This window comes from Danio rerio, chromosome 20, assembly GCF_052040795.2.
Source record: "Danio rerio strain M-AB ecotype USA chromosome 20, GRCz13ab, whole genome shotgun sequence".
In the NCBI taxonomy this organism is placed as follows: domain Eukaryota; kingdom Metazoa; phylum Chordata; class Actinopteri; order Cypriniformes; family Danionidae; genus Danio; species Danio rerio.
The window spans coordinates 51,962,501-51,985,000 of record NC_141040.1 but is presented as its reverse complement, the minus strand read 5'-3'; the positions used below and the strand labels follow the sequence as shown (position 1 = coordinate 51,985,000).

Sequence of the window (22,500 nt, the reverse complement as noted above, 5' to 3'; positions counted from 1 at the left end):
TTATAAAATGATACATCGGTGCAATCCTACAAAGTTTTTTTATGAAGATTTTGATGAAAAACGGCTACTTCTGTGGTCACCTTTATTTGGAATTGTGTGTATACCAAAATATTTTGCAAAAACATGTTATGTGTATTTTGTGGTATAATCCCTGATGTCATGTTGAAATATGAAAATGTTATTTTAGGATACAACCCCAAGAATGAATATCCAGATGTTTTGTATTTAATCTTATAAAAAATTAGGTTAAATATTCACCCATTTATTCATTCTCTTATTGGCTCAGTCCTTTTACTAATCAGGGGTCGCCACAGCGGAAGAACCGCCAACTTATGTTTTACACAGCCCTTCCAGCTGCAACCCATATCTGGGAAACATCCATACACACTCATTCACACACATACACTACGACCAATTTAACTTAACCAATTCACCTATAGCGCATGTGTTTGGACTGTGAGGTAAGGCAGAGCGCCCGGAGGAAACCCACACCAACACGGGGAGAACATTCAAACTCCACACAGAAACGCCAACTGACCCAGCCGAGGCTCGAACCAGCGACCTTCTTGCGGTGAGGCGAACATGCTCCCCACTGCGCCATTGTGATGGCCTTGGCAAAATATTTTAGACACAAATGTAAATTTAATAAGTGAAAACTTTTCTTTCTGATCTTTCTTGAAGATCTAAATCTTTATATGACTTTGATTTCTGAATCTCCCAATAAGAAAGCTGTAAAAACTGTGAATCTGTTTAAAGGATAAATTTCTGTCTTGCTCTCTGGCATGTAATGTGATATGAAAAAAATGTTTTATTTGTGTGTTATAATTAAAAAAATATTGACCTTAATTGCCTTTAAAAAAAATTAAAACTGCTTTTATTCTAGCCGAAATAAAACAAATAAGACTTTCTCCAGAAGAAAAAATATTATAGGAAATACTGTGAAAATGTCCTTGCTCTATTAAACATTATTTAGGAAACATTTGAAAAAGAAAACAACTATCTTTGGGGTACCAGAACACAATATATTGTTGACAAACAAGGAAAAAAATGTATTCGCCTTCGCTACTTTGTTACCAAGGAGAAGAATACTACTTGAGTGGAAATCAGCAGCTTCACCTAAAGCTTCAATGTGGATGTGTGATCTGATTTTATATTTGAAATTAGAGAAAATTAAGTATTTAATGAAGGGATCAGTCCAAAAATTTTATGAGACATGGCAACCTATGATTACATGTTTTGGGAAAAGGAAGACTCTCTCCTTTAACTGATTTATATAAATAAATCTGTGCAAACAGGTTTAACTGTGATCACCAATATGGTTTAGTTTGATATGTATGTAAAGGACCACTATAAATGTAACAGAATATTGATTTGTATTAACATGTACTGTAGGTAATTATTTATTTGAAATTTTTTTTTTAAGTTTATTTATTTATTTTTTATTAATTTACTATTATTATTATATATATATATATATATATATAGATTTTTTTTATTTTTATTTATTTAATTATTTACTATTATTAACAATATTTTCAATTTTGCTATACTTTTATTTATTCCTGTTGTAATTGTATTTTAATTTTATTTGTTTGCTAATTTATTTCGGCGGCAATGTTCGAAAATGGGGGGAAAGTTACAACTTTAAATATACAAAATGTTTTGTTAAAGCTTGAGAAAATCATCACAAATAAATGTTTAAAAAAAAAAAAAAGAAAAAGAAAACAAAATTCACAAGAGGGCTAATCATTTTGACTTCAACTGTATGGGGTGGTGGTGTTGTTGCTATAATACCAACCCTTTGTACACCTGCTGTTCACCTCTGGCGAGGCCTTCCAGTGTCGTGTCCTTTAAAATAGTGGCCACACCCTTGTCTATGGTCACCTGGGCAATTCCCGCTCCCATAAGCCCCGCCCCTAGGATAGCCAGATTTCTAAAAACAAACCAAAAAGCAGATTCAGATATTATAATCTCATCCTGATGACATCACATCCCTCGGCCCCTCCCACCAGACCCAAGGTAAAGTCTAGAAGGGATACAGCTGCAGATACTGTACATCAATATAGCATAATTTTGGTGACACTGTACAACAATAATTAATATTTTTACATTACTGTGGAGGCTGGGTTTAGGGTTGGGTAGGGGTAGACATTATTAACATCCAATGCAATGCAATTTAATAATTATCATGAATAATACTTTATAAAATCACGATAGACATTAATAAAATACAATTTAATGTGTCATTTAATAAATATTATGAATAATATTCTGTACAATTACTGTGTTTACATTACTGTGATGGTTGTGTTTAGGGTCGATGTAAATAAAATTACAATTTATTTGGTAATTTAATAAATAATATAATTAATACTCTGTATAATTACTGTTTTTACATTACTGTGATGGTTGGAATAGGGGTGGACGTTAATAACATAAAATTTATTGAATAATTTAACTAACAATATGAATAAAACTCAGAATAATTTCTGTTTTTACATTACTTTGGTGGTTGGGTTTTGGTTGGGCTAGGGGTAGACGTTAATAAAATAAAATTAATAGATGATTTAATGAATAATTGAATTAATTGACATCTGGCCACAGCTGTATCCCTTCTAGCAACAACCCAGACGCACTTCACTTCTCTCTCCGGCTTCCCGAAGTGGTTCTTCTTGCAGGCCACCTGACCATGATAAAGACCAATCAGAGCTCTGGATTCTGATGACATCGCCAGCTGACCGAAGTTCTGGAAAACAGATGAGAGGGGTTGTTTTCTTTGTTATCATTTGTATGATTTTTTTCATTGTTAAGAATAATTTATTTATTCATTCCTTTTCCTTCGGCTTGGTCCCTTTTTTATCAGGGGTCGCCGCAGCCAAATGAACTGCCAACTACGCTAGCATACAGTATGTTTTACGCAGCGGATGACCTTCCAGCTGCAACCCGGTACTGGGAAACACCCATACACCCATACACTCTCACATTCACACACATACACTATGAGGGAAAGCGGAGCACCCGGGGAAACCCACGCCAACATGGTGAGAACATGCAAACACGACCTTCTTGCTGTGAGGCGACAGTGCTAACCGTGCCACCCTGATAAGGATATTTATTTAGCCTATTTGGTATTGTATGTATATACATGTATTGTTTTCACAGTTTTTTGGCATAACAATAAAGAAAATAGAAAAATAAATTAATAGAAAACAGAAGAGAGGCACATTGGGAACACTAATGCAAATCGAGATGCATGATGTCATATTTGCTTTTGTACAAGATAGGATTGATTCAAAAAATATAAACTTATATTCTTATTCAGCTAATAATTTTACTTGGAAAATATCATATTCATGTTAATAAATGTGTGAAAGCTCAGCCAAATTGTGAACATTTTATAAAAGAGACTAATGGTCCCATGAAATGTACACATTTTTTAGATGTTAGTGCGAGTATTGTTAGATTTTAGGGTATCTATAAGCTAGTGTGCTCCAAAACAAAGGGCCCTATCAAGCACCCGGCGTAATGCTAAGCAAGACGCAATTGTTGTTTGCTAGTTTCAGCTCGACACAAGAGTCATTTGGACGTATTGCAGCACGCTGTTGAAATAGAAAATGCATTTGTGCTCATATGTGCGCCCATAGATTTTCTGGTCTAAAAAAGGAGGTGTGTTGAGGCGCACTGCTGGTGCGTCTCTATTTTGAGAAACTATAATAGACTGCACAATAGACCAGCTAAGAGGAGGTCTAAAGTCTAGCACAGAGCGCATTAGTTGAGCGCTCTCAGAGCTCATTCACTAACCATTTATTTATGCATGAAATGTGCCTCGGATGTTTTCACAAATAAATCATGATTCATAAAAACATCTGTACAAAACTTTATGATGATCTGACAGATAAAAACTGATAACCATGCAAAAATCATGTACGCCCGGGGGCCTATAAACATGTATGAAGAACCCTACATATAATTAGATATGTTATTTACAGGGTTATTGAAAAGTAACTAGACTTAATAAATGTGTATATAAATAAATATAGAAATACTGACCTGAGCTTCAGCCAGGTATCCTGCAGCGCTTCCTTTTTCAATGCCGGTCTGAATACACTGAAAACACATAAAAAGTGTGAGTTTATGATCAGGTGTGTGGGTGTACAGTTGAAGTCAGAATTATTCGCCCCATTGAATTTTTCTTTTTTAAATATTTCCCAAATAAATGTTTAACAGAGCAAAGAAATTTTCAAAGTATGTATGATAATATTTTTTCTTCAGGAGAAAGTCTTATTTGTTTTCTTTCGGCTAGAATAAAATCAGTTTTTAATTTTTTTAAAACCATTTTAGGGACAATATTATTAGCCCCTTTAAGCTATATATTTTTTTCGATAGTCTACAGAACAAACCATCGTTATACAATAACTTGCCTAATTACCCTAACCTGCCTAGTTAACTTAATTAACCTAATTAAGCCTTTAAATGTCACTTTAGACTGTATAGAAGTGTCTAGAAAAATATCTAGTCAAATATTATTTACTGTCATCATGGCAAAGATAAAATAAATCAGTTATTAGAGATGAGTTATTAAAACTATTATGTTAAGAAATGTGTTGAAAAAATCTGCTCTCCATTAAATAGAAATTGGGGGGAAAATAAGCAGAGGCAACAATAATTCAGGAGGGCTAATAATTCTGACTTCAATGGTATGTGTGTGTGTTTACCTCTATAATCTTCAGCGGTGCAGGATAAAGACCTTTACTCTGTTTCATGACTTTGCCATGGACAGTTTTGTAGATCTGTTGCCGGACCAGTGACAGACCCATCACAAAATCCTGCACCTCTGGAAAAAAAGATTGGTCACACTTTACAATAAGGTTCATTATTTATTGTTAATTAATGCATTTACTAACATGAACAAACAATGAACAATACATTTACTACTGTATTTGTTCATGTTAGTTAACATTAGTTAATGAAAATACAGTAGTTCATTGTTAGTTAATGTTAACTCACGGTGCATTAACTAATGTTAACAAGCATGGACTTGGATGTTAATAATGCATTAGTAAATGTTCAATTATGTTTAATAAATGCTGTACATGTGTTGTTCATGATTAGTTCATGTTAGTAAATGCATTATCTAATGAACCTTATTGTAAAGTGTTACCAAAAGATTATATTGTAATACGTTGTTAATTTTAAAGGGAACCTAATTTACCCCTTTTTCAAGATTTAATAAAAGTCTTTTGCGTCTCCAGCATGTGTCTGTAAAGTTTCAGCTCAAAACACCCATTAGATTATTTATTATAGGTTTCAGAAGTAATTTTCAGCTCTGAGCATCTTGTAGCTGTTTTTGGTGCCTGTGCCTTTAATGCAAATGAGCTAGTTTTTCGCTGCACACGATTCCCCTGTCTTGTGGATATGATTCATTTTCTTTTTGGCTTAGTCCCTTTATTAATCTGGGGTCGCCACAGCTGAATGAACCGTCAACTTATCTAGCATATGTGTTACGCAGGGGATGCCCTTCCAGCTGCAACCCATCTCTGGGAAAGCCTTGTTTATCTTTTAATAAAAAATTTAAATTGTATACAGCAGGGAAAATAAGTATTGAACACATCACCATTTTTATCAGCAAACATATTTCAAAAGGTGCCATTGACTTGAAATTTTCCCTGGATGTTGATAACAACCAAAGGAATCAATATATGCACAGAAATGAAACCAGGGTGGACATTTCAGCAAGACAAAGATCCAAAACACAGCCAAGGAATCTCTCAAATGCTTTCAGAGAAAGAAAATCAAGCTGTAGAATGGCCCAGCCAATCACCTGACCTGAATCCAATAGGAAATACAAAATAAATATCAGATATGATAGACGAGCCCCACAGAACCATCAAGATTTTTACACTGTGTTGAAGTCTTTAAAAAACTTACACCTGAGCAATGCATGTGACTTCATTCTCCATATGAGAGACGTCTTTAAGCTGCCCTCACTAAAAAAAGCCTTTTATATAAAGTATTAAACATGTTTCAGTTCTTTCTCCGTCTGTCATTGTTGTTACACAGAACTCATTTTCCAGATATTGTTTGCTTTGTTTTATTTTTATGTTTGTATTGTTTGGGTTTTTACCAAAATCTGCGTCAATTCCATGTCAACAGCTCCTTAACAAATATTATTCCCAGAAAAAAAAACATGATGCTTATATAATAAATACTGATTTTCCTTAGAGCAGTGGTCCCCAACCTTATCACTGCGGACCGGTTAACGTTTGTCAATTTTACCACGGCCCGGTGGGGGGGTTGGGGGTGGTGTCTTCACGTGAACACAACTGCTGTGCTCGTGCATCCAGGTTAATCATTAACAACTCAGTGCGCATGCGCTAGTTGCACTATCGTGGTCTGATTATTTTTCAATCAAGGTTTATATGCATCAAATACATAACATCTGTGCCAAACATTTCAACTGACGAACATATTAACAATAATACAACCGTATAGCCGAATTAAATGTATGCATTGGCATGTTACAGCCCTAAGGAGTATGATTATGTGAAACTCCATTTAGATACATATTGCAATGATTTTGGGGTCATTACTTAGCGATGCACGCACACATATATGCACAATCCTTAAATACTCTGCTGACTTGGACTCTATAATACCTGTTTTATAACTTTAAACTATCAACAACCACCACTGACATATTCTAGCGATCGTTCTTCCCGCTCCGTGGTGGATTTTGGCATAGTCCATTTCACATGAGATGGCGGGAGGTGAGTAGAGGAAACCAAGTCGCGGGAGGAATATTTTCTACAGAAATAATTTATGATTTTTTATGAGGCCCAGTACCAATTGTTCCACGAACCAGTACCGGTCCGCGGCCCGGTGGTTGGGGACCACTGCCTTAGATTACTCTTAATGTTGTGATATCGAGAATTATATCGAATATTGATATTCTCCAAGCTATTGTCTCGAAGTTAGAAATCCCAGTACTCTGACAACATCAGTCTGCCATATGTTGATGCTGATGTGCTTGTCTTACTCTGCATGAGCCCTTTCTTCTTTTCCAAGGTGACTTTTTTAGCAGCGAGACCTTTAGCAAAATCAACAGCCACTTCCTCCAGATATTCGATTGTCCTTTCTTCTGGACTCTTCAATCCGGGACCTGCCATATACAACACAAACATTTAAATCCACTTTAGTCTGCAACAGTGCATGTCAAAATCCTATTGGGGACCATTAATCATTATGACTAAATTACCCAGAGGATCCACCAGCTGATGGACGAGCCCCATTTTCTTGGCTTTATCCGCCCGTATGTTTCTGCCAGTCAGCATCATATCAAACGCAGCAGGAAGACCGACCTAAAACAAAGCAAAACATCAAAATACTGATGAAAATAAATCTACATTTCTGCAGTTCAGAAGAGACTGTCTGCACATGCATCTTGCGTGAAGTGTTTAGGGAGGGTCAGTAAACACCTCACCATTTTAGGCAGCCTCTGAGTGCCTCCGGCGCCAGGCAGCAGACCCAGCATCACCTCTGGGGTGCCCAGAACTGTCTTCTTACTCTTAGTGGCAATGCGGTACTGACACGCAATAGCAAACTGTAGAAACAGGAGAAAAAAATGAAAACCACTAGTGAAATTAAGAGAACGTTTATAGTCTATTATAAAACAATTACAGTCAGAATGAATTATAATATTTCATTAAATAAATCCTGCTTGTAATTCCACACCAGCCACTCATGCACAAATGTTTAGGTCTTGAATAAAACTTAACTGCTTTTGGGACACAGTTTTTAAAACTATATCTGTTTTTTGGGGTATATCTATCTCTCCTTGCCCACTGATTGCCATTTTTGGAATTTTGCCCACGTCATATAATCTTACAAAGACACAATTTGATTGCATAGCTTTTATTGTGCTCCTAGCCAAACGAATAATATTGCTTAGATGGAAGGATCAGAAACCTCCAATCCCAACATAGTGAATCCGTGATGTCCTCTTCTTCCTAAAGTTGGGAAAAATTAGACTGTCTAGAGCAGGGCTGTCCAAACTCGGTCCTGGAGGGACGGTGTCCTGGAGAGTTTAGATCCAACCTTAATCAAACACACCTGAACCAGCTAATCAAGCTTTTCCTAGACATACTAGAAACTTCCCGGCAGGTGTGTTGAAGCGAGTTGAAGATAAAGGCTGTTTCTCAATTCCAAGAACGCAGAGACCGGACTTGCGTTCTTGTGGAGAACAGTCTTGCTAGGTCACCTCGGAAGAACGAACTCGGGAGACCGCGTCCTGTGAGGAATGAGATGCTGCGTTCTTCCTGATAGTCACATGACCCTCACGCATCCTTAACCAGAAATTATTTAAACATTCCAGCATTCATACAACGATTTATTGTTTTTCACCTTTTCACAAAATATACTATGCATAAAGACTTTACAAATATATGTTGCACAACACAAATAAAACATATTTTAAAACCAATTCCAGCAAATAAACACCCTTAATGTGTTTTTTTCCTTTATTAAGATGTCCATGGTACTGTTTATATTCACTGTTTCATTTCGGGAAACTCCTGAGACAAATAAGTGATATCTCTGAACTTTAATAATAAACATATATATATATATATATAATGCTGTGCTTCCCACCTCTAGTTGCAATGACTTCTGGGATTTCCAGAGCGAGTTCAGTGCACAAGTCTGTATCGGTGCGTCCTCGATATAAAGAACACATCCAGGAAATTTCACACGTCCACTGTTCTTGCGGTCTTGAGTATTGGTTTTTAGTCGTTTTCAAGAAACGACTAAAAACTCAACTATTTAGTCTCCACTTCACTTCCTAATCTGCAAATGCCTCTCTTGATATACCACTAACTGTACTCAAAAAAAAAATAATTTACTAATGCTTTCCTTCTTAGACTTTACAGACCTGAAACTTGCCTATAGCACTTATTCATTGTTGCTCTTATAGTTGTGTAAGTTGCTTCCTTGTCCTCATATGTAAGTCGCTTTGTATAAATGACTAAATGTAAATGGAACTAAACTTTGGCAGCTGATGATGACATTAAACACCAGGACGCAAGACTCCTGAAGAACGCTTATTGGGAAACAGCTAAACTCTCCAGGACCGAGTTTGGAAACCCCTGGTCTAGAGGTTCATCATACCAGTTTAAGAAAATTTGGGACCCATTTAGGAAATATATCCAAGAACATGTTTATTGTTAAATATTGAATAAGTCTTTGTTCCAGCAAATTAACTTTTTTTCTTTCCTAAGTGTAAAATACAGTGTATTGTGTGATTGTGTATTGTGCAATTGTAGTTTTTGTTGAGCTACATTATTATTTTGTGTTTGTCTTTTTTTCTCAATGTATGCGCTTAAGTTGATACTGTCTATACTTTTTGAAATATGATTGATTTGTTTTGTCTTTTTTTTTACTGTAATTTGCCATAAAAGTCAAAATGAAATTATTTAAAAAAGAAATGATTTATAATCCACTGTATTATTAAATCTAAATATTAAGTAAGCACGGGAGACTTATAGTAAATTATATATTTTATTATACGTTTTTTTCAGTGAATAACACATTTTTATGATTTACTAATTATTATTAAACAATTGCTACACCTTTTATTCATTAGATCATTCTATTTTTTTTCTTTTTTTATAATTATTTTTACAGGATTTTCAGATTTTTGACAGGACAGTAGAGAGAATTGACAGGAAAGCATAGGGAGCAGAGAGAGGGAAAGGATCGCCATAGGACCGCAAGGCGGTATCGAACCCGGGTCGCCACGAGCAACAGAGTGCATATGTCGACGCACTAACCACTACACCACTGGCGGCGACAGATCATTCATTTTCTTTATTAAACTTCTAAGGGGAAATTTTTGAAGGCCTTCCGCTTCACACTCTGTTTCAAGGGCCAAGGGGAAGGGGTACAAAAATAGAATTGGGATTGGGCCTTAGTATTACTTAACAATAGCAGAATTAATTACACATTTAAAACGGCATCTCAAAATGATTTTAAGTATTAAAAAAATTAAATAATAAAAAGGAATAAATGTGTTTCAACTATTTTAAATGTTTCAACTATTTTTATCTCTATTCCAAAATGTTGGTGTTTTAGTTTAATTTTTTATATATTAATTTTTTTATGAACATCTACATAACTATGTATATCTTAGTACTTTTTAACTGTTTGATTGATTTTATAATACTTGTACTGATTTTTTTAGGTTGTTCAGGGACACCAGATGAAAAATAGCCCTCTGGCTAATTCTGGTACATTTGCAGAAATGCTAACTAATGTACACAGTCCCTGCCAAATAAACAAATAACAAAATAAAAGAAGACATGATCACCTCCAGTCCTCCGCCCAGACAGGAGCCGTTTATAGCAGCCACAATAGGGATTGGTGACTTCTCAATCTGCTCAAACATCTTCTGTCCCGCCTGTGAGAGTGAGGTCACTTCCTCTGCTGTCGTACAGGCCTGAATCATACTGAAAGAAGTAAATGAGGAAGAATATGTCTTTATTAATGCTCTAAGCAACACGTGCTTGTGAGTGTATGTGTGTCAGTGTTGTACTTGATATCGGCTCCTGCGATGAAGCATCCTGGTTTTCTGGAGATGAGGACGGCACTCTTCACTGATGAATTCCCCCAAACTTCATTCATCACCTCCACCATCTCAGCCTGCAAGTGCTTGGACAGAGTGTTCACCTGCAAAACACACACTACTATTATTCTAAGAATTAGTAATCTTCATTTATTTATTCAGACATTTTCTTTCGGCTTAGTCCCTTAATTATCAGGGGTTGCCAGTGAAGGATTCGGATTTCTGCTTTCCAGTCCATCTCATCATGGACCAACGTTCATCCTTTTCATCATCCTGTTTCTCAGTATTTAACTGTGAATTGATTTTAATTAATGAATAAGTTAACACATTGCTTAATATAAGAATGTTCAGTGCATTTGCCCGTCTCTTTATACCTATTTTCAGGAACCAGCAAACTAGGTCAGAGGTCATGGAGACCTTGAGTGGAACTGAGGGCTGAGAACTGGAAACAACTGTTTCTATTGTTATTTCTATGAGTTAATACTGTCTAACATGTCTAAAGTGATTTTGCTATTTTTACGGTTAAATCTTTTAAAGTGATTTCTACTTTTTATTCAAGATAGACTTTGTGAAGTAAGAATATAACTGCCTGAATGTAGATTATACCAGTTTTAACCAGTTTCGATAAAGACGGCTGACAGTACACTCAGCCTTGGATAAGAAACAGATTATACTTTAAGTGTGTGTGTTCTATTTGATTGTTGATCCGTTTCACAGGTCTGGAGTCAGCTCTAATCAGTCTAATGCCGAGTTCAGACTGCATGATTTTCAAACTAGTCTTGTCACAGATGTTTTCACACTGCATGACTATCTGGGCTAGCGTTTCGTCGTTGCTTTGTTTACACTGCAAGATGGTTCGGTGACATGGACATTCAAATTGCATGACTTTACTATAACAGAATCGCCGACAACTTCGTCCAAACTACGCCTCACAGTCAAAAACATGTATATCTTTTGTTATTAACTACATAATGAGAAAGAAGCCTTTAATGGGGTAGAACATGTACATGTTTGCTCACCTGGGTTTAAAGGGAATTAGCCATTTCTCTTCAACGATGATAATAAACTAATTTCTTTCTGTATGAAATGTCAAACAGACACGGTTGCTTCTAAGTCCTGTCAAACCTCCACTAGTTTTCCCTCCATTTCGTGGGTCCAAATAAACCGAAAAAGAGCGCTTTTAACTTCTCCCCCAGCCTCCCGCTGGCCTGCAGCAGGTATACACACACGCACACACAAGTGAAAGCTGCTCTCTCATTGGCTGTAGGCGATCGCTGATGTTATTTTCAGTCAAAACTCAATTCACACGGCATGATTTGAATCGCCGACAGCTCCAGATATTTAGCATGTCAAATATCTCGCAGGCATCGGCGACTCCTCTGCGATTCTCTCAGATCGCGTCTTTGAAAGTTCATACTGTGTGATTGTCACTCACGTGCACGAGCAACGATTTGCCTGTGATTTCAGGCATTTGTCTGCGATTTCTCAAAACCTGTCGGCGAGCCAAAATCGGGGCTAAAATCACGCAGTCTGAACTAGGCATAAGGGATGTCTGACGTTTATGCTTAAGATATTGTTCAGAATATACGCACAAACCCCACGTGGAAATGTTCCTAGTCTATCTGTGTTTTAACCAATCAGGTTAGGACACCTGTATGCGTGACGCAGTTAATGACGTTATTTGAGAGTATAATTGTTATTGATTGGTGATTGTAAGCAGAGCGGCCTAGGAACTCATTGCGAGTGTTGAAGCTGGCTTCTGCGAATGAAACTGCAAACTATCTTCAGTAAACTTGATTTATTTATTTAAATCTCTGACTCCGGCTCTTCTTCATCTACCAGACTGGTCATTCTTTGGGTTAAACTGTAAACTATCCCTACACCAGAGAGGAATGAACCACCAACTATATATATTCTATATAATATAATATAATATATAGTGGCGTCACGGTGACGCAGTGGGTAGCAGGATCGCCTCACATCAAGAAGGTTGCTGGTTTGAGCCCAAGCTGGGTCAGTTGGCTTTTCCGTGTGGAGTTTGCATGTTCTCCCCCAATGTTGGTGTGGTTTTCCTCCGGGTGCTCAGGTTGGACTAACCACGGAGCCACCTAGAACTAGTAATAATGTCCATTCAAAGGTGTAGTCATATTGGTCAAACACAAGTCATATGCTGAATAAGTTGAATAAGACTTCATTGAAAGAGGAGAGGGTTTAAGTTCTGTCGATGGGTCTCCTGTATCTGCAGTTCAACAAGCACTTCAACAAGCCTGTTTTTTTCCCGCTTGGCAAGCCAAGCTGACGTGACATGGGGAAGTGGCAGCATCGACGATTCTATTTTTTGATTCGATAATCGAAATTGAGCATAAATTTCGATCGATTTCGATTAAAAATCGAAATTGTGACACCCCTAATATATATATATATATATATATATATATATATATATATATATATATATATATATATATATATATATATATATATAAATAATGGTGGTGCAGTGGGTAGCACAATCGTCTCACAGCAAGAAGGTCGCTGGTTTGAGCCTCGTTCTCTCCTGTTCTCCCCATGTTTGCTTGGGTTTCCTCCAGGTGCTCTGGTGTCCCCCACAAGTCGAAAGACATGTGGTATAATGGTGAATTGTGTTTTCTAAATTGTCCGTAGTGTAAGTGTGTGAATGAGAGTGTGTGGATGTTTTCCAGTGATGGGTTGCAGCTAGAAGGGCATCCTCTGCATAAAACATATGCTGGGTGAGCTGGCGGTTCATTCCGCTGTGGTGACCCCAGATAAATAAGTAAAGTATAAATATATATACTTAACATTTAACAATAACATATTTTCTTAATTAATTTTCCATTATTTATTAGAGACCGCCACAGCGGAATGAACCGCCAACTATTCCAGCATACGTTTTTCGCAGCGGATGCCCTTCCGGCACTGGGAAACATTCTCGCATTCACACTGTGGGAATATAAATTTATATTCGAAAGTAATGCAAAGTGTCAGTTTGACAGCACGGCTGTGTAACTTGTTTTCACTTTTTGGTCAGCTGTTCAGACGGTTTCTGTCTCCAGAACATCATTTTGCACACTGTTTTCTGCCTTTGTATTTGGGTGACACTTTCAAACTACAGAAACCACTTTGTTGATTAACTTGTGTGGTCAGTAGCTGGGCCAGTTTTTAACACCTATATGCCGTTCACCTTGCTGACTCCAAAACTGAATTTGCATGCTTTTTTTTTTAGCCATCTCCCCTCCTCCTAAGAACACAATATAGACGTGAAATCTTTGTCTCAAATCAGACTTGTGATAGAACTTGCAGATTGCACACCTCCAGTAGGCTCTGCAGACACATGGGGCCCTATCATACACCCGGCGCAGTGTGGCGCAAGACGCAGCGCAATAGTCTATTGATAGTTTCAGCTTGGTGCAAGAGTGATTGAGGCGTTGCGCTTCGCTGTTTAAATAGCAAATGCATTAGCGCTCATTTGTGCGCCCATAGGCGTTCTGGTCTAAAAAGGGAGGCGTTCTGAGGCGGACCGCTGGCGCGTCGCTATTTTGAGAATTTATAATAGATTTTTCATTAAACCAAAACTAACCCGGTCTAAACTCCGGCGCAGAGTTGTGCCTCGCTTACGCACTGCCTAATACGCACAAGAGAGCAATAGGCAAATATCTTTACATATGAAAAAATGTAAATATTAAGGATATATAGTATATAATAAGAATAGATATAGAATATAAATATAAAAGATTAAAATATTACAAAACATTATTTTCTAGCCTACATAAATATGAAAAATCACTGCTTTTATGTCTTCTTTATCTCGGGAGGCTTTTTCAGTTCATTCATAACAATTTGCTTTTGTATAATGTTATTATTATTAGCAGTATTATTTATTTATTTTTAGTATTATAACCATATTTATATTTATTTGATTAAAAACAAGCTTAGATTTGCCCACCTGTCAGGTTTTAAACCATATGGCAGGTGTATTTGGAAATAACTCAGTATTTTGACCACACTTGGGCATTAATGTTCATTTATTCGTTTGCTAGAAATTAGAACTGAATTTAGAAATAGTTTTGAAACAAATCTTTGCGCTTAACAAACGAAATTGATTATTTATAGACTAATAGATGTCTGTGCGTAAAGGTTTCCCTATCCAAGAGCGAATGTGAAAGTAGTTCCATTATCTCTCATTCTCACGCAGTAGATGCTCTGTTTAACAGTTTTTTAACAGAAACTGTTAACTGTTTGGTTGTGAAATGCTCATTTTTTCCACTTAGACTTACTTTGCGTCCTGAAAATAGCGAATGCGCTCTTGGCGCAACGCAGCTGGGTCTTAAAGGGAATGGGAGATGAGACTCTAATTGGTTTATTCTCAAAACACACCTATAACTCATTAAGAAACTAAACCCAACCCCTTTAGCCCATGCGCCTTCCCGTCCGTAAATTAGCAAAAATGCGTTCTGACACGCCCTGAAAGCGTTCTGCGCATGGACCATCAAAATAGAGCCCATGGACATCTTAAAGACGCTGTATGACTGCAGATTAACCAACACGTCTCAATAAAGGAATTCTGCTCGTTTCGAGTCTCCTGGACTGGGTTTTCTTCTTCTATTCAAACATTTATTACACTACAGCCACCCGGAGGAAACCCTCGCCAACACGAGAAGATCATGCAAACTCCACAAAGAAAAAACAACTGACACAGCCGGGGCTCGAACCAGCGGCCTTCTTGCTGTGAGGCAATAGTGCTGCTAACCATTAAGCCACGGTGCTGCCCTCGCTAATTATTATACAACAGCATATTATTTTTAAACTATGATAAACTATAGACAATTTAGAGGGATGTAAATAATAACAATGGCCCTAACGTATTTCCTGTTTTACATTTTTAATCTCCAAGATTCCTAAAAGGTCCACGTATTGATAAATAATGCTACGACAGCCGTTTTACTGTTGAGATATTATTGACTTGCCTCTTGTTACAGTTAATAAAATAGTTTGACAACAAGCAGAACATGTTCATAGGCCAATGGCATCACCACAAAAAGTCTATAATAGTTCATTCTGCTTAGTTCAAGCTAGTAAATACATTAACTAATGCAGGGGTTTTCAAACTTTTTCAGCTGAGGGCCCCTTTGTGTAGGGCGAATTCTTTTGGGGACCCCCCAAAAATAAAAATGACGCCACCCCCTCAAATTAACAACTGTACTTAATTTTTTTTTAAATTGTATTATTCAATACATTTATATTATTATATATTATTCAATAAATTTATATTATTCATTATCTGGATTAATTTTTGTAAGATGTTAGTTGAGTTGACATGGTTTTAGTGCTTCAATCTATTGAGTAAATCTTGATTCGCAGTACTAATTGTGGTCTGCTCTCACTGGATTATTCCATCAAGCCATATTTTGTGTACAAGTCGTCACTTTACACAGTTTTTATGCCATTTTTATGCTTTTTTTCAGCCTATGCACAGCTAGACTCTTCTGTATTTACCCTTACAGCTGAGAGTCTAAATGTATCTAAAGATTTAAAGCTTTAAAGTTTTAAAGAGTTTTGACATTCATCAGCCTGTTGACAGTTAACTGTACTGTTGTAACTAGCAATACTATAATGGAGGCTGTGTGTTTTGTTTATTTTTATTCCTTTTTTTTGTGCACATCATAATTTACTCAGGTCGACAATCCTGACTTACACTGATAAAAAAAATAATTTCCTAAATGCAATCTAGAATTGGGTATTCAAGTGCAAAGAGCCACAAGTTTTACTTTGCATAATTTTATAAGCTTTGCTGACTTTAAAATGTTCATACCAGTGTGTTCTATTAATAATACTGAACATTACATTTAAATTAGTTACACAAACAAATATGGGAAAAAGTGGAACAAAAATGCATTTATATTCAGAGTATTAAAAATTGATCAGGTATGTTGAGCTCCATTAAATACAGAGCACTAATACATTTTAATATTTAATAATTATTAGCCCTATAACATAACACAAACAGATACATTATAATTTTTAAAGGCTATAGTGGTTTTACTCAGTGTGTATACAATTTAGTTTTTTTAATCATCCAGTTATGAACCAATGTGAGTAAGAGGTCCACTGCAGAGCTCATCCAGCTGTCATTAGTGTAACAGGGGTGAAACTGAGAACTCGCTGATGTGATGACAGCTCCATTCATTGTTATTGCAGCACTTTTTGCTTTACAATTTTAATATGTTTGTTTGCCATGCTGCAAAGAGGACCGTCTGATATTTGTACAATGCAAAGTGTAAAAGCCTGTCGCACTGTGGACGAGGTGCAATGTTGTGCCCTGTCTTTAAAATGCTATTTGTTCTCTATGAGTGAAGCCTGCGCAGAGAGGCGCGTACTCCGCAGCACCTCGGTTACTTAGGAACGCAAGCCATAAACAGGGTAGTGCTTTCAGCCACCGATAATGTTCTTATTGATCATGTATTTTAACTGAAATATAGTCAGTCAAACCTGAGCATTCATTTAGTTGTTTAGCGTAAAAGAGGTAAGCGTAAGTGAAAGGTAAACGCCGTCAGGTGCAGCAGACAAGCGCCAAAAATCACAGTCAGGAAGCGCCTGGCCAGAAGCGCTTATTCAATAAAAGTCCCCGTCCACGGAGGCTGGCCGCTGCGCTTCTTTTCCTGTGTCACGAAAGTGTCAACTGCATTTAAATGACATAAGCATAAAGCTTCATTTTTGCAGTACTTTTGAGCTCAAATTACAAAAAAAATATATTAACCTTCAGAATGATGCGGGACACAAAATTCATCCATGTGGGCCCATTGATCTAAAATTTCTTTGCGGCCCCCCTAGCGCCATCTGGCGGCCCCCCAGGTGGCCGCAGGCCCCAGTTTGAAAACCCCTGAACTAATGAAACCTACTTTAAAGTGTAAATCCTTTGTTGCGAGATAAAGAAAGCCTTGTGGTTAATTTAACGCATCCTTGCTGAATAAATTCCTTCCCAAAAACACCAAAATAAAGAATAAACATTTTAATCAGTAAATGCCGACATGATTACATCAGAAGAGCAGAACACACACCTTCGAGGTGGGATCATTGATTCTCACCACAGCCACATTATCCTTGACCTCATAACTGACATGAGTGCGCGCTGCAGACAGACACAAACATCTCATTAAAACGGAAACATCAAACATGTTTTAATAATCGGTCTCCTTTGTTCTGTTTTAATAGTTACCCAGCACAGCCGATGATACGGAGAGAGATCTCTGTCCATGACCTACGACCCAAAACATAAATAAACACGATTATGCACAGTGATAAAGTCCCACAGTGAATTCATGTCCTTCCCGCCACACAGAGGTTATGCACTTATACAGTAGGCTCTTTTACAATATACACTTTGCACATATATACAGTATGCATTGCACTCATACACTAATGCACTATACAATTAGTTTATACATTCTACACTTATACACTACGAACTTATGCATTTATATGCACGATACACTATGCACTTATACACTATGTATGCACTTATACACTATGTATGCACTTATACACTATGTATGCACTTATACACTATGTATGCACTTATACACTATGTATGCACTTATACACTATGCACTTATACACTTTCCACTTATGCACTGTGTACTTATACACTATGCATACACTTATATACTATAGTTATACACTACTATACACTTATGCACTATACTTATGCAATTCCACTATACACTTATGCACTATGCATGCATACTATCCAGTTATACACTACTATGCACTTAAACACACGGGGGAGACGGGGTGGGGACTTGTCCCTCCCCCAAAAAACACTCTCTATTATGAAAAATATAAGTATATATAGCTAAAATAATTGTCTAAGTAAAAATAAAAACGCATTTCTCATTTAAAATGCATTTAGAAACAGTTGAATTCCCCCTGCCCTTCTTCAGAGTGGTTTGGCCCACTGCATGCTTTCCCACACCTCACCTGCTGTACAGACACAGACAGACAGACAGACAGACAATCAGACAGACAGACAGACAGACAGACAGACACAGAGGCAGACAGAGGCAGACAGAGACAGACACACACACACACACACACACACACACACACACACACACACACACACACACACACACACACACACACACACACACACACACACACGCGCTGCTAAGTTAACAATCCTTTATCTCGAATAATGGTTTTATATATATATATATATATATATATATATATATATATATATATATATATATATATATATATATATATATATATATATATATATGCAGAGCCACTTGGGTGGAGCTCACCTCCAATAAGGGGGAGTTTGAGTTCCAGTTCTATCCCCAACCCCCAGTGACATCTCTTGCAGAAGAAGTGCAGCAAGGAGGAGCTTGAGCTCACCTTAAGTCAAATCTGGCCCTAAAAGTTCTTTAGATTGTTTTATTTTTGACAACACAGACCTTTTTCTTGACCAAACTTTACTCAGTTCTAAGTAAAACAAAGATATTCGGTTAATTATAATAGTTCTCTGATCTCTTAACCTGCTTGCATAGGTTTTTGGAATAATATATTGGATGACATAGAATAAGAACAGTTTTCTTCGGAGAAAAAAAAAATCTAATAAAGCTGTTGAAGTCTCAATCAAAATCATTCATGATTGCAACTCAATAAATACCAAACTGGTTCAATTTAATAACAATATTTCCCCCAAATGCTCATTTTGTACTCAATATGACGAAACACTACATCATTTATTTTGTCAGCGTACTTACTGAAAAGTGTTTTGAGATGACTTTTCCAACTTCATAAAAAAACAACCTTTTTTGTATTTGCCCAAAAATGTTATTATTTGGTTACGTTCTGAACGTAGATCCTTCTCATTGTAAATGTATTATTAATTTATTGCTTTTTCTGGTTAAATTTTACATCCATAAATTATAAATTTCAAAGAAACACCCTTACTTTTTGTTTTCAGAAAGGAGATTGATTTATTTGTGACCTCCTTAAAAGACTGTAATAATTATATTGCATGTAAAACACTTTCTTGGTGCAAATCATTTAACCTTGTTTAATTTGCTGGAATTTTATTTCTGTAACTCTTTTTTTCCTCTTTGTTCTCATTGTATGTTTGTAAGTGTTCTGTCTTAATAATAATTATTATATTATTAATAATAATAATCATAATAAAAGAACCCTTGCTAGAGCTAAGCTCTGCCTAAGTGGCACTGCAGTGAGTACCACTTAAAAGAATGGTCTTTTACTGCATATATATATATATATATATATATATATATATATATATATATATATATATATATATATATATATATATATATAAATAATGGTACTTCAATCAAATTGGTGTCTCGACTTTAACCATCTTACTATTTTTTTACCTGTTATTGTTCATATACTGTCAACTGTAATCAGTATGAGCACTATAATAATATGTTAATGCACAATGGTTTATTTTTAGAGCATGTTTTGCCCCAGAAATTAACAATCAGTGCAAAGAGCTGCATCAGAAATGAATGCAATCAACATTATATACAGTATACAACAAAACTATAATAAGCTTTATATATTTTATTACTTTACAAGCTACAACAACTTAGCACAGTAGCCTATTAGATTTGAATAGTATAATTGTTCATATGTGAACAATATAACCTGGTCATTTGAACAAAGTATTGAATTTTAAATCTAAAAATGTATACAAATAATAATGTGTATATATGTATAATTAAAAATGCTATACACTACACTGATTCACCTGTCAATGAACAGCAGTGTACTGACCTGAACTGTAAAACTAGGTGAAAGTTCATTCATGCAGGTCACCTCATACAACCTCAGTTAAAAGCGCTAATGACGTATTGTCATTTATAATATAAAACAAACAATATATACGCATGTACATTACAGGTTATGAAGTTTATATGTAACATTCTAACCTGTGAAACTAGATTTCACGCCAGTGCAGCCTCGAGCCAACAAGAGTCTTGCGCTCGCCATCCTTCTCAAAGCGACGTCAGCGTGAGCGCGCGCGTACGCAATGACAAGAGCAATCCCGTCCAGCCGCCATTAAGGCTGCCAATGTATTGCCTTTAAATCAAAATATACAGTTTTGCAGTGTTTTAACGCTAATAATGACATTTTATAATATCGTATATTTTAATACGTCATATAAGTGAAATGTCACTTTTATTAAAAGAGAAATGAAGTATGTAACCGCGTCTCTTTTTTCTGCTCAGGCACTGACTTGGGTCTCACTTGGGTCCTACGGCTCATGCACTGCTGTAGTCATTAGATCGACGCGGCGACACATCAAACATTATTCTCTCTCCACGTTCACTACAATAACAGGTAAAATATGATTTATAAACTTGCTTCGCGACCAACATTTTGCGTAAATGCTAAATTCTAATGCATATCTTAAACGGTGTTGTTATATAGACGAAAGAATGAATCCGTGTACTTGTTTGTGTGTTAAAGTGTTATTTGCAGGTCTCGTAACGGTCATTTTAATGTCATGTTTGGTAATGTAATGATTAATGTTGTTTTATAATGATGATATGATCTTAATAAGATGTTTAGATGCTTAGTGCCTTTGTATTTGTCCTTGTCCAGACTCCAGACTACTGACAGAACTAGGTGAAGGGTCACACACACACACACACACACACACACACACACACACACACACACACACACACACACACACACACACACACACACAGTAATCAGTGATGCAGATACTTGCATAACTGTTATATTATAACACATTTAAAGTATAAATTTGAATAGCAGTGGGGGAAAAATAGCAAACTAAAACTTTTTGCATAGTTGCGAAATGTCAATAATAAATTTATTTGAAAAGATGATATGTGCTAGCATTTTTTTCTTCCCACTTTCATTTTTTTAAATTTAATTATTACTATCCAATATAGATGCAATGTAGTGCTATTTTATATTTGATCATTCCATTTATGTACCTGAATTCATACCAAATGGAGCTATTTATATAATCTGGTGGAATTGTATTCATATCGCAATATGTATCGCAAAAAAACAAAACATTGCAATGTCAGATTTTTATAGAGGTAAAGTTGGTTTTATATTCGGACATTCTACTTTATAGTATAATTTTAGAAAAGTATTCTTTGCAAATTATAAACAGGGAAACATTTTAGCAGCAAATGACTATCAAAATACAACATTGTTCACAGTGAATTAGATAGTGTTAATGTTGTTTAGTAGTCATACTAGCAGGCTAATTCCGATCGAATCTTCAAAGTAACATGGTAAACAATGTAGAGACCGCTAAATGAACAAATGTGCGAATATAAAACCAATTTTACCTCTATTAGATTTTTCCAGTATTGTGCAGCTATAATATATTCATATTTCTTATGAAATACCTTGTGCACCACAGGCTAGTGTTAAAATATGAATATATGGTATTATGAAACACTGTACATTTAGTTAGGTATTATTATGACATGCATTTGTTTAGCTTATTTTTGCATAATTTGTTTGCTACTTTTGTATTTTCATCAATCCTTACTTTATTTAACCTTAAATTTCTTCAGAACACTAGACTTTAGACTTTACCCATTTGTTTGATATATTTATTATATGTAAAGTAGTTTAGTTGGCTCAGATGTTCTTTTATATATTTATATAAGCACGTGTGAGATATATTTATTCTGACCTGTACTTAATATGTTTTTATTATAATTTTTTTTGTAAAATAAATGGTTACACTGAAATATATTGAACATTATTTTACCCCCTCTTTTGAGTTTCTGTGACTATTTGAAACGATACAGTAGAGAATTGCTTGTTTTGTATATGTATATGAA

The 22,500-nt window shown here is 35.9% G+C and overlaps 2 protein-coding genes across 3 annotated transcripts in view; one reads left to right on the top strand and one right to left on the bottom strand.

The window, feature by feature from the left end:
- The window catches only part of hadhaa (hydroxyacyl-CoA dehydrogenase trifunctional multienzyme complex subunit alpha a), a 32,580-nt gene extending 11,908 nt beyond the window's left edge, over positions 1–20,672 (bottom strand). The window contains exons 1-13 of one of the 2 annotated variants that reach the window (XR_015517628.1): positions 20,590–20,668; positions 17,850–17,891; positions 17,692–17,762; positions 10,586–10,719; positions 10,361–10,499; positions 7,481–7,600; positions 7,256–7,358; positions 7,037–7,159; positions 4,716–4,834; positions 4,051–4,107; positions 2,637–2,746; positions 1,727–1,933; positions 1–996 (exon numbers count right to left, since the gene is read on the bottom strand). The exon at positions 1–996 is cut by the window's left edge and continues 343 nt beyond it. Coding sequence is in view for 1 of the 2 variants with exons in the window: in NM_001105276.1 (NP_001098746.1) it covers positions 1,799–1,933; positions 2,637–2,746; positions 4,051–4,107; positions 4,716–4,834; positions 7,037–7,159; positions 7,256–7,358; positions 7,481–7,600; positions 10,361–10,499; positions 10,586–10,719; positions 17,692–17,762; positions 17,850–17,891; positions 20,590–20,650 (1,214 nt within the window). In the remaining variant the exon portion in view is untranslated. 2 annotated transcript variants of the gene reach the window in all.
- A 299-nt stretch (positions 20,673–20,971) lies between these two features.
- hadhb (hydroxyacyl-CoA dehydrogenase trifunctional multienzyme complex subunit beta) overlaps positions 20,972–22,500 on the top strand; it is a 21,123-nt gene continuing 19,594 nt past the window's right edge. The window contains 1 exon segment of the mRNA NM_200019.1: positions 20,972–21,001. The gene's annotated coding sequence lies outside the window, so the exon portion shown is untranslated.